Source organism: Betta splendens, chromosome 24, assembly GCF_900634795.4.
Source record: "Betta splendens chromosome 24, fBetSpl5.4, whole genome shotgun sequence".
NCBI lineage: Eukaryota > Metazoa > Chordata > Actinopteri > Anabantiformes > Osphronemidae > Betta > Betta splendens.
Genome location: NC_040901.2, coordinates 4,294,098 through 4,309,759, shown reverse-complemented (window position 1 = coordinate 4,309,759; position 15,662 = coordinate 4,294,098). Strand labels below are relative to the sequence as shown.

General features: G+C 42.9%; 4 protein-coding genes and 1 non-coding gene across 7 annotated transcripts; 2 read left to right on the top strand and 3 right to left on the bottom strand.

Annotated features, from left to right (window-relative positions):
- Positions 1–438: 438 nt before the first annotated feature.
- On the bottom strand, positions 439–716 carry LOC114850219 (small Cajal body-specific RNA 13). The gene has a single exon (XR_003784799.1). It is a non-coding gene; the product is annotated as a small Cajal body-specific RNA 13 (non-coding RNA).
- A 45-nt stretch (positions 717–761) lies between these two features.
- On the bottom strand, positions 762–1,711 carry prkrip1 (PRKR interacting protein 1). The gene has a single exon (XM_029140304.3). It carries the CDS (start codon positions 1,560–1,562, stop codon positions 987–989), a length of 576 nt encoding a protein of 191 aa, XP_028996137.1. The 5' UTR covers positions 1,563–1,711; the 3' UTR covers positions 762–986.
- Positions 1,712–1,851: 140 nt separating this feature from the next.
- glrx5 (glutaredoxin 5 homolog (S. cerevisiae)) lies at positions 1,852–4,501 on the top strand. The gene is made up of 2 exons (XM_029140305.3): positions 1,852–2,285; positions 3,182–4,501. Exons 1-2 carry the CDS (start codon positions 1,988–1,990, stop codon positions 3,352–3,354), a joined length of 471 nt encoding a protein of 156 aa, XP_028996138.1. The 5' UTR covers positions 1,852–1,987; the 3' UTR covers positions 3,355–4,501.
- A 180-nt stretch (positions 4,502–4,681) lies between these two features.
- On the bottom strand, positions 4,682–11,369 carry ints9 (integrator complex subunit 9). Of its 3 annotated transcripts, none has more exons than XM_029140288.3 (18): positions 11,239–11,369; positions 10,064–10,184; positions 9,602–9,729; positions 9,351–9,411; positions 9,153–9,215; positions 8,693–8,832; positions 8,499–8,585; positions 8,218–8,338; positions 7,687–7,821; positions 6,947–7,058; positions 6,637–6,817; positions 6,465–6,525; positions 6,166–6,337; positions 5,944–6,068; positions 5,667–5,834; positions 5,324–5,422; positions 5,091–5,228; positions 4,682–4,993 (listed from the first exon to the last, which is right to left on the bottom strand). In XM_029140288.3, the coding sequence occupies exons 1-18, from the start codon at positions 11,268–11,270 to the stop codon at positions 4,817–4,819; spliced, it is 2,121 nt and encodes a 706-aa protein (XP_028996121.1). In that variant the 5' UTR covers positions 11,271–11,369; the 3' UTR covers positions 4,682–4,816. The 3 variants fall into 3 exon arrangements, with proteins under 3 accessions (XP_028996121.1, XP_028996122.1, XP_028996123.1); XM_029140289.3 differs by lacking the exon at positions 11,239–11,369 and adding an exon at positions 10,778–10,917; XM_029140290.3 differs by lacking the exon at positions 11,239–11,369 and adding an exon at positions 10,341–10,490.
- On the top strand, positions 11,243–15,569 carry pla2g7 (phospholipase A2, group VII (platelet-activating factor acetylhydrolase, plasma)). The gene is made up of 10 exons (XM_029140293.2): positions 11,243–11,364; positions 11,748–11,898; positions 12,269–12,362; positions 12,459–12,527; positions 13,158–13,329; positions 13,429–13,542; positions 14,079–14,170; positions 14,385–14,555; positions 14,633–14,781; positions 14,871–15,569. The coding sequence occupies exons 1-10, from the start codon at positions 11,269–11,271 to the stop codon at positions 14,969–14,971; spliced, it is 1,209 nt and encodes a 402-aa protein (XP_028996126.1). The 5' UTR covers positions 11,243–11,268; the 3' UTR covers positions 14,972–15,569.
- Positions 15,570–15,662: the final 93 nt, after the last annotated feature.

Below are 15,662 nucleotides of genomic sequence, written 5' to 3'. Positions count from 1 at the left end.
CACATATATATCAGTCTCATACCTTTGTGACAAGTAACAGAATGCAAATACGTTCCAGCTTTTAGAGCATCATATTTTATTGAAGCAGGGGATGGTGCAAATAAGAAATAAATCAATAAGTGGCCTTTTTTTAACAAAAATGTATATGAAGAGATTTTTAATTTTTCTAATCTGTCGACTCACTGAAGACAAAGTACAGTTAACAGGTCTTTTCAAAAAAAATAAAATCTTAATAAAATCCTTACAACTACAATTAATTGAGCGCCACCAATACGCTGGATTCCTTGGATTCTGAGACTCTAGGCTGAAACTCCTGTAAAGCCAACCGCTCCCTCACCTGGCTGATCAGTAGAACAACAAGCAGTGTGAGCTGCATGCGGCGACTACTGTATAGATTATCAGTCGTGTGTACAGTGTTTAGAAACATAAGTGTGATATTAATGTGACAGCTGACAGTGTCCGATAAGACGAGCCTCTCCCGTATCAAACAATATCTGGCTGCCAGGCTTTTCCTCTACCTGCCTCAAGAAAGATGACGGCTACGGAGCGACGCCATCATCACCGTGGAAGGCAGGATCGCTGTCCGAGGGACATCGCACGTGGAGCTCCCGAGGCTCGAGGAGTCACGCCTTTGATCCCGCGTGTTGCTTTGCGCAGCCTTGTTGTGCCCCCAAACAACGATGACTGCAAGGGGGGGAAACTCACAAGGCTGCGTTACCGTCACTGGAAACGTCAGCACAAACAAATGACATAATCAGATGTTCTGTACAGTCTGATTTTTATTAAAACACTTACAATATATAAAATAGCCACGTTTTCAACAAATAAACGCCTTGTTGATTAATGGATGAATTGAGTCTTTTCTTTCACCACTGCCCGTTTGAAATCAGCACTCTAGATGTATTTGCCTAATAGACAGTCACTCTGGGCCAATATTTGTCCGTACAGCTGTTCTGTGATCTCCTTCCACAAGAAACGTGTCCTGGTCACTTCCTTCCCATGATGAAGCTCGGGGCCTCGGCATCATCCTCTGCCTCTCTTTCCTCTTCTGCCTCGCCCGATTCTTCGCTGCTCTCCGAGCTTTTGCCGCCGTCGTCTCCGCTTTTGTTTTTAGCTTCTAGCTTCGCTTGCTTCGCCAGGCGCTTCTTCTGCTTTAGCTTCTCCCGCTTCTTCCTCCGTTTGGCCGTTCTCTCGTCCGCTGCCTCTTTGTTCTTGTCGATCTTCTCCAGATATTGCTCGTCCTTGTTTTGCTTCTCTGACATCTTGTCCAGAAAGTCCTGCCTCTGGTACTCCCTGCGGCGGAGGTGCCGGTAAACGTGGAACTCCCCACTGCCCGCGCCGGCGCTGGAGCCCATCACGTCGCGGACAAACTCTGGTGGAGCCCGCGGGTTCCATTCTTTCGGTCGGTCCGGAATTGGAGCAAGTTTATCGGGGTTCCGCATCAACCTCTCCAACTTCAGACGCTGCTCCTCAGCAGGAGTTTTGGCGATAATCAAAGGTTGAGCCTCTTTCCCACCAGATTTCCCCCCAGGTTTGTGATTCTTTTGCGTGTGCGCTGCCATCTTTCAAAGCGCTACCGTCGTCTTCCGTTTTATTTGAGTAACCCGGAAGTTTTTGTTTTTCTTCTTCTGTTGTTTCTGCTTCCGTTGCTTCCGGCGATTGGTATCCGATTTTGGCGCTTTCTGCAACCTGCATATCACATATATCTATGTATAGGGCATTTATAAATATGTATTGATTTAAAATGCGATTTTTTTTCTGTGAATATTCAGTTATTAATGTTTACTTTAAACTGACACGAAGGTTTCCCAATAGAAGATCTGATTAGATTTTGTTTTACCTCAGCCGACCAATCATCTTTCAGGTCCCGCCCTCCTTGCGTTTCTGAAGCGTGTAAAGCCACTGGATCCATTTCCGTTTGCTTCGAAGCAAGTTTGTTAGCGCGTTGTTTTAATTCTTCCATTCCATTTCTAACTTACCAAAGAACATGAACAGTCTAATTGGATCAACGGTTCGGTGCCTGCGGTCGGGGGCCGCGTCGTTTCTGTCCAGACGAGCTGACGGACGCGTGTGCACGGTCTCGGCCCGGCTCCTGTGCTCGGCGTCCGACATCCAGAAAGACCTTGGTGAGATGGTGAAGAAGGATAAAGTGGTTGTGTTCATGAAGGGGACGAAGGCACAGCCCATGTGCGGCTTTAGCAACGCTGTGGTCCAGATCCTCCGGATGCACGGGGTGGACGACTACGCTTCGTACAACGTGTTGGACGACCAGGACCTCCGACAAGGTCAGCAAACGGGCATAACCTGATCACAGCATCGTGACAACATGTGTTTACGCCTTAGAATAAGTTTTAACGTTTAGCCGTACGGCTTTATGATCATGTGATGTGATGATAAGGTGCTCCTATTAGCCGTCCCATTCAAACCATCCATATCTAAGAGGGTTTCGTCAGCAGTTCTTTGGCTCGACTGAGGTTCTCCAGTGTTATCAGTGTCCAGCAGCAGGACCAAAGGGTGTGGAACCTTATAGGTCAAACGCTTACGTTTCACCAGCATGCGCACGCGAGACTCTCAAGCTCACCTCAACTGATCACCTTCTCCCCCTTTAAAGCTGTGACAACACATCTTGAGGAACAAGGAAGTGCGGGACCTTTTGATCAGATTCTGTCCGTTGGGGGTAATGACGCAACAGCAGTGTGACGTCAGTACTCAAGGCAGCAGTGTGCTGTTGTCGTGCTGCACAGTGCGGTACTGAAAATAATCCACCGGTCCCCTGAGGTCACAATCAGATCAGGTTAAACCTCATTGTGTTCCTTTTACAACCTGTGTCTGTTGGGGAAAAAATAACAATTATAAGCAGAAGATCCTTAAAACCAAAATTTAAAAACAGTTGGTCCTAACAATGTTTGTTTGCAGCATGCATGGGAGACTTTTCATACCACTTTTAAGTCAATGGACTCGGTCAGCACTGTCAATCACTGTTTTTTGATGTGGATGCTACCATCATTTGTTATAGATGGATTGTTGTAGTTATGGTGGCTGTTATTGCTCATGTTTAATATTTTTACCTGTAGCCTTCTTCTTCTGACACACTAAAAGCCTGCTTGCCGCTTAATGCTCATATACTGAAATATCATAGTGCTCATTCAATTTCTGACTATGACACCATTTAACTTCCCAGGAGTCAAGGTCTTTTCCAACTGGCCCACGATCCCTCAGGTGTACTTCAACGGCGAGTTCGTGGGAGGCTGCGACATTCTGCTGCAGATGCACCAGAACGGCGACCTGGTGGAGGAGCTGAAGAAGCTGGGCATTCGCTCTGCCCTGCTGGACGCAGAGAAGGAGTCCAAGTAGACGACGAGCATGAAACTCAAACAGCCGATTTAAAATGGACCCACTTCTCACCCCCTACTCAGAGGACTGCCCATGTTTTGGTGGCAGCCCTGTATCTTAAGTTATGGATGTTAGGCTTCAACATGCTCCAGAGCTTGGAGTGTGATACAGAGCTGCTGCTGACCTGCTGACACTATTCAGTTTGCACTGACACTGATTGTTTAGTTATTAAATTGTCTTTACTGGGATTTAAAATCACTTTTACCTGCAGTTTAAGTCTACAGCTTTGTTTCTCATCTTGAAAGCTACAGTAACAAATGTTTGATGACTTAGGGGCAGTAGAACCAGCCTTTTGAACAAGCAGCACGTTGAGTTGAGCAAGGGCATTTTAAAGCTACAAACTGACTGTTGTGTCCAGACAGATTGGTAGCTGTGGCGGTCAGAAAACCAACAAACTGATCTAAAAGCTGCCTTAAGACTGTCTAGTATAAAATATAGATGCTTTAATATTTCTACGCACATACACACATATTACGGAGACAGAAAGTTGTGGTCTTTCTTTTGCCCTTCCTGTGTTTTTTCATCTCCAGTTACAACTTTTGTTTAAAGACTTTGCAAAACCTTGAAAAATAATACAATCAAAAAGAGCTTAGCTCAGGACTTCCAGGCTCTCAGTTTGAAAATTAACAGCTAAACATTAACGTCACTGGTAATTTTAGCCTTCTGCTGCCTAAAGGAGATTATCAGTTGCCAACCAATGCTCTAGAGAGTAAAGCTGTCGATCTTGCTCAACCTGCCTATTAAAATCCTCCTCACTGCCCTAAGACTGCAGTAAAAGTAAAAGTGTTTCTTTGTTTGGTTGCAATAACAAACCCTTCACGATGCCAGAAACCTCCTAAATGACTCACTCGCATACGCTGAAACGCAACAAAACTGCCACAAAACCCCTTGTTGTCTGTCACTAAATGAGTAGATGTTTGCTTTTGTTTGGGACGGAAGCGTGAGGGGTGTTTGAGATAAACCTGAATGCTCCTTCTGGTGCACACAGGTGTATAATGGAAGCAATGACCATATAGTACATTGTAAGATATTGTACATTGAAATATTATCAAATGTATTTTGGCTCCATGTAAAACTTATTCCCCTATTAAATATTTTGTGACACAAACCCAGAGTAATGCAGAGTCTAAGCAGAAGGCATTTGGCAATTTTACCATGTGTAGTTGTCCAGATCCAAGACAAATTTGTTAGTTTTTATAGGGATCGTAAAATATATCGCTTGTCTTTGAAGGTTCATGCTCATGGCTGATTCCCATTCAACTTTAAAAACTCCGATCATTTCTTTACCAATGTTTCAATACAAAATATAATTTTACAAAAAAATGAACATGTTTACAGTAAACACAATAAATGTTACATTGTTATATATGTAACATGGGGACAGTCCATAGTCCAACACTTAAATACTAAAAAAAGGCAAAGTTCAAAGTTTCTGCAGGAAGCGGAGCACCAGGTCCCTCAGTGTGGTGCGCAGCGGCTCATTGTTGTCACAGACGATGTGTGTGCCGTCCTCTTCGAGCTGAATCAGCGTGTCCTCTGCCTGCAAGTGCAAAATGTGCCCATCTGCCGTCTCCTCCACTTTTACCTCCGTGATTCCATGCTGCAAGCAAAGAGATCAACAACTGGCATTCTCACATATACAGAAGAGTGAAGGTCTCCATGAAAATAATACACGGTAATCTATGTAGATTCCACACCTTTTGTAACGTGGTCAGGAAAGCTTCCAGGGGCACAGCTCCGCTCAGCAGAGGTTTGGGGGCCGGTGTCACTGGAGGCTCCTCCATCACACGCTTCCTCTTCTTGCTAGGAGGAACTGGAGGGGGCTTAGGGATCGACTGACAATGCAGGAGGTAAAAAAGAAAAAAATGTCAGTAGAAGGAAGTGAGATCATACAACTTGAACCATTAAAACAGGCATTTTCCTGACGCACCTGTAGTGTGTGCTTGTTGTCCTTAGAGTGAAGAACTGCAGACACGGTTGCAACAGAGATGCCGGGTTTGATCTCAGATGGCACCAGGGAGTTTGCCAGCTAGGAACAGAACAATCAGACATGAAACTGGCCACCTGCTTTCTGACAAGTCTGGAGATTTCAGCAACACTTTTCAATTTTACATCTAATTTAAGCTTTTCATGCACCATATGTAGAACACAAGGGAATCTGGAAAGTCACTCACCATCTGTTTGTAGTCATGTTAATTTTATCAGGCTCTAATACAGTGTGGTGTTTTAATTGATGAGAAAAGAGGGAAAAAAGCTGCGACTACGAGACCCACCTCAGGCAGTATGTAGACGCGTTCATAGCGGCGTCTGAAGGGCAGGTTGAGAACAGAGCAGCGTCTGTAGGGCATTGGAGGCGGCTGCAGCTCCAGCATCAGGTCAGAGCGGTGGGACTGAGTTGCTGGAGGCTGAGTGTAATGCTCTGGACACACCACATGAAGAGGCTGCAAGGAGACAGGGATCACCTCTAGTAGGTTACACTAATGAATCTCAACCCTAAAGTGGAAAAGAGAAAACCCACAGCACATTCCTACATATTCACCACCAGCACACCTGGACTTCCTTGAGCAGTTTTGATACTTGGTGGAAGTTGAGTCGTGTATCAATGGGGCAGTAGACACACTTCATAGCCAGCGGCTGGTAAGGAGCCAGAGCGTCCAGGTAGGAGAAGTCTGGTTCTGTACGTACAAAAGAAAAGCAATGAGAGCTTGTAGATGCTTCCTCATTCATGTGTAGGTAATGAAAGAGCAAGGACTGTAAGGCAGTTAGAGTTACCAGTGAAGATGATGGTGTTGAGGCTGGATTTTCCCCACAGCTCCATGAAATGGACCACGTCACCAAAGCGTAGAGACGGGTGACCAGTGAAAACCACACAGGGCTGACGGAACTCGCTGCTGAAGTCTCCGTGAATACTGGGGTAGTGCTTCAGCTTGTTGGTTTGGATCAGCTAAAGAATAACAACAAACAACCGTTACTATTCTACTAGCACCACTACTACTATTCTACTGACTCACTATTCTGAAGTCAGACAACTTTTTTCCATCACTAGTGCTCATCTACCGGCACAAACTAACCTCTGCGTGGGGAAAAGGAGGCTCTGGAAGATACACCTTTGATTGCTTGTTGTGACACAGCCTGAAATTATACCAGATACAGCCAATATCAACGTTATAATTGAACACATTACTCATTTTTAGTTCATCATGGTCCAGATTCTTAGAAAGGGTTTGGGAAGGGTCCCCTCACCATTCAGCAAAGATCTGAGAGAACTCCAGCGAGCTATTGGCGACCGGTGAGATGAAGTAGAAAGGCGTAGTCCCCAGGTTGGCGCTGTCAATAAACTGGTACAGGCACTCCAGCAGGTCATATATAACTCCTGAGGAGTAGCACGGCACCAGCACATTTCCTCCCGCACGAATTGTCATGGCTACAGGCACAGACATGGCAGATAGAGAGTAAAGATTACAGTTAATTAATGATTGAGGTTTTTTTTTTAAAGGGGGGAAAATTCAACTATTTTATCAAAGTTTGAAGTCCAACGTTCATCCAAAACTACCAAGATTACTGCAGAATTCTCCCAGCATGCCATCTGGATTGGCGGTGGGCATCTGGGTGAGACCGGTCAAAATCAGGACGTCACTGTTCTTTAAGGAGCTCTGATCCATCGGCTGGATGAAAAAGAGAAGATTTGGTCAGTCCTCAACTTACACAGACAAATATGCCTTAGAAAACATAGGCATCTGATGATTGTTGTACTGTGGCACATCATTCGACCCTCTTGCTAATGTGTGTGCCGTGAACCCCATCTATCAAATTCTGTGGCCTTAAATATTATACAATTCTTAAACTCTTATGTCTCTTAAGTCTGTCTATAAACTCTATATGAATGTTTATGCATGCACATGCGCTTTTCTAGTTCCTTCTCTGCAAAACATCTCTGGTCCCCGGAGTTGAACATGTTGAGCTCCTTAAAAGAGGCAGCGTGAAGGAGAGCTGGAAGGTGCTGGTAGCTGAGCTCCAGCACAAGCCACCTACACAAACAGTTGTTGATTTTCCTTTCCAGAGCTTCCAAGGTAAACAGAGTTTGAGTAAATAATCAGAGGACAGTATGTACCTTCTGACCTACTAAGAATTAGCTCATAATAATAAACGTAAATAGAGTTCACCAACTGCTAACAAGTGTAAATAAAAAGGAAAAAGCTTAATGATTGTGGTATAGTGTAAAGGTTTGAAGCCCATTTAATGATCTCTTCTGGAAATACTTATATATAACTTCATCTGTTGCTGTTGACCAACCTGTGGATGAGTCGTGAGGAGAGAAGAACCTGACACATAAGAAACTTTCTCATGATGAGACTGGATGATCCAGTTTGAGCTTCCCAGCGAGTACCCAGAACTCAACGGGGAGACCTGCACGGCTCCAAACAACTCCTGGAAAAACACAAGCTGTTAGTATGAGAACCGAAGGAAATAAACTCTCTTTACTTTACATTATCTGTGTAAGATACATCTATATTTTCCATTGTAAGTAACAGATATTTTTGCCAAATTTGTTAAATCTTGCAGTTTTAGTTTATACTGATCTATGTTACTAAAACAGACAATCTGTTTTTCTATTTAGTAACAACACTAGTCTAAAAACAAACTAACAAATAACTGGCCTGCAAAAAACCCTCTAGATGCGAAACGCTGGTTCCATCATAGGGGTGTTTGTTGTTGTATATGTAACCCCTACAAAGCAGTACGTAATGTGGTATACATTACGTACTGGCGGACACAAAGACCTATATTTTATCTATCTATAAGTATTATTGGTGTTGTTCTTACCACTTTCTGTGAATAACCCACAAGCTGTACTTTGCTAAGAGCAGAGTTGACCTCCTGCATGCTGTAGCATCTCTTCCATATCCACACATCCACTGCATCCTTCAGTGGGCCTGGCAGAATCCTAAAAAGGAATCAGATTGGTTAAATGATACTGTGTTTTGTTTGTATTGTGGATTGCCTGCACTTAAAATGTAAAACAAATACAACTATGATTGTAGACAGCATCCCCTCATTCTCCAGCAACCCTTAACAGAAAGGAAGAAAGGAAAGAAATTGAATACCTTTGTATTTCCTTGTTCTTCCAGCAGGTGGCAGACTGGGCTTTAGGAACTCTCTCCATAAAGTTCACCAGTTCCTCCATCAATAGTCTGGTAAAAACAGTAAGAAACAGCACAGCTTGAATAAATGAAGCCACAGTTAATAGTACATATACACTAAATAAAACAGTCTCTTCTGTATATGTATGCTTCCTTGCCTGCCAATCTGTAGGGTGGGTTCTGTGGCGTACACTGTCCCTGTGAAGCCTGTGTGCTCAGTGATGTAGGGCAGGGCCATCATACAGTGGTAGTTGGAGATTAGGATGACATCGATCGTAGACAGATCCAGCAGTTCTCTCTGTGGGTGATATAAATGGGAAGGAAAATTAGATTCAGACTAAATATGTATGACCACTTGAAATGTAGCAGATAACAACTGAATTGACAACTGTGGAACAGAAGAGAGATGGACCAAGCATAGTGAGAAAACCTTGAACTATGTAAGTGCTCACAATAAACAACTTTGCATAACTGGTTTGCTCGATAACAGCTCATATCCAAATTCATGTAACAAATGGAAAAGCTTTCCATGAGTGGTGGTTGTCTCCAGCAATTGTTTCAAAGTTGATGATTCTTGTTTTCTCAGTAGTATTGTAGTCTAGGTGCTGGGTTTCTTACCTCTGGAACACAGAACTCTGGCTGTGAGTCCACAAACACTCTTCCTGCACATTCTTTCAGCTCCTGGAATAAATGTAAAGATTTACAGGCCTGCGTCACAGAACAAATAAAATAATACACATGGACTTTGCAAGCAGCTGTTAAACACAGAGTGGCTCAGGTGGCTGAATCAAGTACACTGAGAACAGCTTCTTGTACCTTCTCCAGGTTTACTGTTCCATCTTTTGAAATCCAACCAGGTAGCTTGGAGAGTCTTGCACTTAAAAGGGTCAAAAAGAAATGATTCAGAACTCACTCACTTTCTTGACTTCATCTGCTTTGTAGGGGTTACATATACACCAACAAACACTCACTTTACAATCAACTTAACAAATCTAGCAGTTAATAAAAGCGTAAATGAATGAATGTGTGAATGAAGACACTGCCACTGATCCCTAATGGACACTCACCTGTGCACGAGAGGAAGAGGCAGGAAGTTGAGGACAGACGTGGTGTCCAGACCACAGTCCAGCATGATAGTGGTGGATTTGAACTTGAGGACATTGCAAGGCAACGTGGGATGACCAGACAGACAGTACTGTGACGGAAAACCAGAGAAACACACGTGAAGGAAAAACACATGACTTTGCTGAATACGCTAAGTCATCACTGTTAACCACTGGTAGTAGACACAAAACATGCTGTGCACAGAAGTGATCCCGCAGTGCCTGTACACAAACGTCTCATTATACGATTGGAATATATTAAGAGACTTAATAGTTTCATCCAGACCTGTATATTAACAAAGATAATACAGCTAGCTAAATTACGGGCTGCCTTTAGCGAGCTACTAACAGGCTATTATAACCATCTTAAGCAACTCTGCTACTTAAGCACCGATCGTGCTCTTCATTGTTGCACAGTTCACTCACCAACTTCATTTTTATTCTATTTATTTGAAGCTTCGGACAGTAGGCTTTGCTAACGCCGCATCCTCTCACTCTGTTACTCCCGCGTCGCTTTGTTTTTCTGTCGTTCGTCCTCTGCTGCCCCCTAACGAGTGGGAGCATAACTTCATGTAAATGAAACTAACATGGGACACATAATCCAAATATTTGTCAAACAATTATTCCATTTACAACTCATCATAAGAGATCAAATAGTAACTAAATCACGAATAAAATCGTCGGTAATTGTCAACTGACGCACGTGCGCACAGGACTGTGTCGACCAAGAATCCTATATAGATCAGTTTACACAATTTTACAAGGCACGCGTGGCGGAGGACTATATTTGTACTTAAAATTAGCATTTTTAAAACTTTTAAGCGAAGCAGTCAGAAGCGATGCCAAGTTTTGCTAGGCTACGTTCCGCCCACCACTCCGGTTGAGCCCCCTCCCATGCTAGCTGTGACTAGCTAACGCTAACGTCAGTGACCTGTCAAACCCCTCCCAAGAGACGGGTGCGTTTATGGCCACAAGTGAAATTAGTTTGAAATGTTGCATAACTGATGTAGCAACATTGGCAGCCAACGCACTGCTGTGTCTCCGGTAGGCCTTGTTGTTTTTCGTGAGGTTAAAGTACGTTATAATGGGAATTCTCTTTCTAGCGGCTAACGTTAACCAGGCGATACTTCGGATACTCACAGTTTGAGTTAGCTCGTTTTGAAACTACTGAGGTCGATGTTCTCTCGTGGAGGATTTGTACAGGTGTTAGCCAGGAAGCATTACGGCCGGGGCAAAGCCAGGTACGGGTTAAAATGATACGTGTCGGTGATCAGTGGCAGAAAACGGCTGTGAGGTTACAGTGTGTGAGGTGTCAGTCCCGTCACAGACCGATGTCCATGTGGGAAAGTAACGTGCGGCTAATTCCAGCTGAGTCATGCTCTCCGCCTGGATCTGTGTCCACATTGTCACTTATTCATCCAACAAGACGTAAAGGCACCGAGTAGTGGAGATACGCGCGTGCTGTGGTTTCTGTGGACAGGTCACGTTTTAGTAATGACTGTCATCCTTGTTACTTCACATCCATCATTTCCTGCCCAGGCCAGTATTTATTCAGATGTGTGTGTGTGTGTTTGTTTGTGTGTGTTTGTGTATCAACAGACCAGAGGAGGTACACGCTGGGTTTCTTGGCCATGGGGAACCGCTGTAGTAATCATCTTGGGATCCCTCCCCCGAAGGGCCCCAGTGCTGTGGGATGCACTGACTTCATGATGGACCACACTGCACAGGTATGAGGGGAAGGCAGCTGGTTATGATGACGTAGTCTCTGCTGATCACCTTGATCAGGTGCGTCCGTTAGCTGCTGATTGACTGAACACACCTGGTCAAGGTGCTCAGTGTCAACCGGGTCAGGGAACGTTGGAAAACAAGCAGGACGGTGGTTCTCGAGGACCAGGGTTGAACACCCCTGACCTAGTCTGTGTATAAAAAAAAAGATTGTAACATTTGATAGTATATAACGTTTATATAAAGTCATACTTATATGTGTACTTAGATAGTCTTTAAATATTGTCTCTAACATTTGAAAGCCGTGTTACAAAGGATCTAAAAGCACAGTGCTCATCACATCTCAGGCAGCATCAGTGAACTTCCATTTCCATCTCACCAACAGGGCAGCTTCTTCCGGCTCTACTATCCATGCCAGGAGACGGAAAAAGCTGAAAAGCCAGACTGGGTTCCAAGCAGGGAGTACTTTAATGGTCTGGCAGACTTCATGAAAATCAACAGGTCTCTCAGTGAACGGATATTCAACCACCTCTTTGGTAACTACATTTATATGATTAAAATGCCAAAAGCTTCAGTGTTTATGACAATGTAAAATACACTGTTATGTTTTGAATTGTGCCATGAGGCTCTAGACTTGTGACTCTGCTTAAAACCACACCATGGTTTCCCTTCGTGTTTGTTTTTGTGACAATCAGCTGATTTTGCATGCGTATTTCTTCAACTTTTCAACCTAGCAGCAATAATGTGAGTTTGACAACAACAAAAGAGGAAGGGTTGATAAATGACCTGTAAAAAGGTATTATCACGCTGTAAAAGGGAAATCGGCAAAGAAAATACCTACAACTCAACAGCAGGGATTATCACTAATAAAGTCTACATGCTGTCATTATCATTTCTTGATTTCAGGGTCCTTTAAGATTCCAGCCTACTTGGATGCTCCATTCAAATCAAATGGCAAATGCCCTGTTGTGATCTTCTCTCATGGCCTGGGAGCATTTAGGTAGGTACCTGGAGTGCATTTTTGACATGTTGTTTAGTGATGAATAATGGGACACTACCTAACTTCATCCCCTCTTTGACACCTTGGTATTTTTAGGACATTGTATTCAGCTATATGTGCAGAACTGGCCTCTCATGGTTTCATCGTGGCATCCGTGGAACACAGGTGATTGCACAAAATATGCTTTCTTGCAAATAACACAGCTGGACATTTATGTAAACAGATGCATTGTCGTGTCTCTCTAGACAATTCTAAAAAATCTGTTGGAGTTTGAGCTATATTCAAGCTCCTATACATGTATGTGGCTACAACATGCACATTGCATAACTGTAACTATTACTACATGTCAGTGGGAGGAAATTCTAGTTGGGTTAACCAAGCAAAAAATAACAGGGGGTAGTCTGTCCTGCAAGCCACTGTCTGTTTATCAAGTGCAAAGGGTGTCCAGACAATAGTACGAACCAGGTCATCACATTTCTTTTCATTATAGAGACAAGGGGATCATATGGAGATGGACATAATGGCCACAGTTAGTGTGCCACTCATGTCGATTGCAGAGGTATTTTCACAGACTGTTAGCAGGCAGCTGAAGCCACACAGAGCGTGTGTGTCAGTGTGTGTGCTGGAGCGTGGCTGAGATCATACAGCGGTCAGTCCAGCTAAACTAGAGCACCCGTAAATAGTTCTTTTTTTTGTCAGCAACATTGATCCACTGCAAAAAGGAAGCAAAATAGAAAACTTATATTTTAGATTTTTGTATTAAATATCTTGTTTTTCGCTTTTTTCTTTTTGCAGAGATCAGTCATCATCAGCCACATATTATTTTCGTGAGAAGAGTGATTCTGAAAAGGCGAGTAAGAAGGTACCTAAAACACGTGCCTCAGTCCAAGACAACCTAGCACAGGTTTGGATGTACTACAGAGCTCTGCAGCATGGAGAGAGTGAGTTCCCCCTCAGGAATAAACAGGTAAGAGTGTCCACACACAGGTCAAACCACATCCTGGCCTTTTCTCAAATGTTGTGATGATTAATATTCCTAGCGCATTTTTTTTTTTGTCTCTTTCAGGTGAAACAGAGGGCAGATGAATGCATCCTGGCTCTGGACAAACTTACTAAAATCAACTCAGGGACACCAGTGCAGAATGTTTTACGAACTCAATTTGACTGGACAACACTGGAGGTAGCCTTATCGTAAGCTTCAGTTAATCTCAAAGTGGGGAGTATCAGCAGTACAGCAGGACAGTGTTTTGTAAAAGATAAGACTTTTATGCACATGGAGTAAACTGATGGCCCCTTTCAATGGTCACTCTTATAACTAATGTAATGATACATAAAAACATACTAAAACCGATGGAAATCACACTTTTTTTGAATTGTGGTAATTTGTGGTATAGCCAAATACTGCTATCAAGCAGTTTTCTGTAACTCTGAGTTCAGCTCTTTCCACAGATGGACAGTAGGATTTATATCAGGGCTCACATGAGAACGAGTTTTGTTGTTGGTCATTATCCTGTTGCAAGACTTCCGATCAAGCCTTCTAACACTGGGCAGTACATTTTGTCCATACCGTTTTAATACTTGCCAAAGTGCAGCCGAATTTTAAATACTTCCTGGAGAATGTGACTGGTGCATAAAGTTGGATCAGCTGCTGCTGGGGGGCAAGTACGTATGCAAGTACATGTTAATGCTCCATTTTTCACATCTCCTGGCCAACAGAACTCCATGGACCTGTGTAGGATAGCAGTAATGGGACATTCCTTTGGCGGAGCAACAGCGATTGAAGCACTATGCAAGGAAGTTAGGTTCAAGTATGTCTGATACACATTTAGGGGTGTCATAAGTTATTATACATATTAATCTTTTGATTCTATAGAGAAGCATCAGTTTTGTAAAAATAAGGTAGTAAAAATTTAAATTCTAGCATGGAAAAATGTCTACTTTATCATAGATCCCCTGAAGAAGCTGCAGCTGTTTGCAGCAACTAACAACCTTCTATGGAAACTCTTAACCCTCTCAAATCAGATGTGGTGTAGCACTGGATGCCTGGATGTTTCCTTTAGATGACGAGATCTTTCCTCGAGTGAAGCAACCGATCTTCTTCATCAACTCTGAAAAGTTCCAGTGGGCAGGAAACATCAGCCGCATGAGGAAGTTGGACTCGGCCGTCATACAGAGGAAAATGATCACAATCAGGTACATTAAGCAGCTTTGAAGTAGCCTTTAGACAGAATTTAGACCATATAAAATCTATTCCTTCTGTTTTCTTTCAGAGGTACAGTACACCAGAGTTTCCCAGACTTCACCTTCCTGACAGGCAACTGGATTGGGAAGCTTATGAAGCTAAAGGGAGAGATCAACCCAGAGCTGGCCATAGACCTCTCCAACAAAGCAACGCTAGCCTTCCTGCAGCGCCATCTTGGTCAGATTTAAAGCTCTGTTATGTCACATAGGTACAATATTAGAAATTATAAACAATTTTGCTTAAATTCCCAATGTTGGATTTTGCAGGTCTCGAAAAGAACTTTAATCAGTGGGACCCTCTGATTGATGGAGAGGATGATAACCTTATTCCAGGAACCAACGTGATCATGCTTCAGTCTGCCATCTGAACGGACACACTGCCTATGTAGGAAAAAACCTGAAACTACCCAGTGATCGCACAACACAGAAGAATCACTGGCACATCAGGCCAGACCTACTTCCCATATTTGAATTTAGATGGAGTTAATATAAGGTTTTGGGGAGGTTACGACAGAGACAGCTCATTTCTACCTCTAACAGCAGCTCAACACGTTTCACTATTAGTGAAACTTTCAATTACAATACAGTTTCTTGAAGAAACTTTTATCTTGTTTAAAATATATTCAAAAGGCAAATTAAAAAGAAATCTACCAATTATTGTATGTCTCTTTAAAAAAAACTTTCCAAAAGAGACAAGTCCTCTTGATTGCAGTGATCATACAGTAATAATGACCTAAAATAGAATCCTAACCAACCAGTGGGCCATAGAGGACTTAATTACAGATTGACTCTAGCAATATGCCTCAATTCTGTAAGAAACAACACTAAAGGGTTGCATTAAGATGCCATGTTATTATAGTAATGTTCATCCTGGTTCAATGACATGTAACAACCTTCAACTTTTATACAGTAAGTGTCTATGATTTGTACACAACTGAAATGCAATAAATCTGGTTTATACATGTTTATGTCTAAATCCACTTAGCATAAATCCACATTTGTTCTGTGCAAAAACGTATAATCCAAACAAGACCATATGAATTCATCTGCAAAAATTAC

What these genes read in the sequence shown, in the direction of transcription:
- prkrip1 (XM_029140304.3), bottom strand. Translation starts at nt 1,562, where the DNA reads ATGGCAGCGCACACGCAAAAGAATCACAAACCTGGGGGGAAATCTGGT.
- glrx5 (XM_029140305.3), top strand. Translation starts at nt 1,988, where the DNA reads ATGAACAGTCTAATTGGATCAACGGTTCGGTGCCTGCGGTCGGGGGCC. An exon ending in CGACCAGGACCTCCGACAAG is followed by an intron (nt 2,286 to 3,181) that starts GTCAGCAAACGG and finishes TTAACTTCCCAG; the next exon opens with GAGTCAAGGTCTTTTCCAAC.
- pla2g7 (XM_029140293.2), top strand. Translation starts at nt 11,269, where the DNA reads ATGGGGAACCGCTGTAGTAATCATCTTGGGATCCCTCCCCCGAAGGGC. An exon ending in TGATGGACCACACTGCACAG is followed by an intron (nt 11,365 to 11,747) that starts GTATGAGGGGAA and finishes TCTCACCAACAG; the next exon opens with GGCAGCTTCTTCCGGCTCTA. An exon ending in CATGGCCTGGGAGCATTTAG is followed by an intron (nt 12,363 to 12,458) that starts GTAGGTACCTGG and finishes TGGTATTTTTAG; the next exon opens with GACATTGTATTCAGCTATAT.
- ints9 (XM_029140288.3), bottom strand. Translation starts at nt 11,270, where the DNA reads ATGGCCAAGAAACCCAGCGTGTACCTCCTCTG. An exon ending in TCCTCACGACTCATCCACAG is followed by an intron (nt 7,059 to 7,686) that starts GTTGGTCAACAG and finishes TTTTTCATCCAG; the next exon opens with CCGATGGATCAGAGCTCCTT. An exon ending in AGAATTCTGCAGTAATCTTG is followed by an intron (nt 6,818 to 6,946) that starts GTAGTTTTGGAT and finishes CTGTGCCTGTAG; the next exon opens with CCATGACAATTCGTGCGGGA.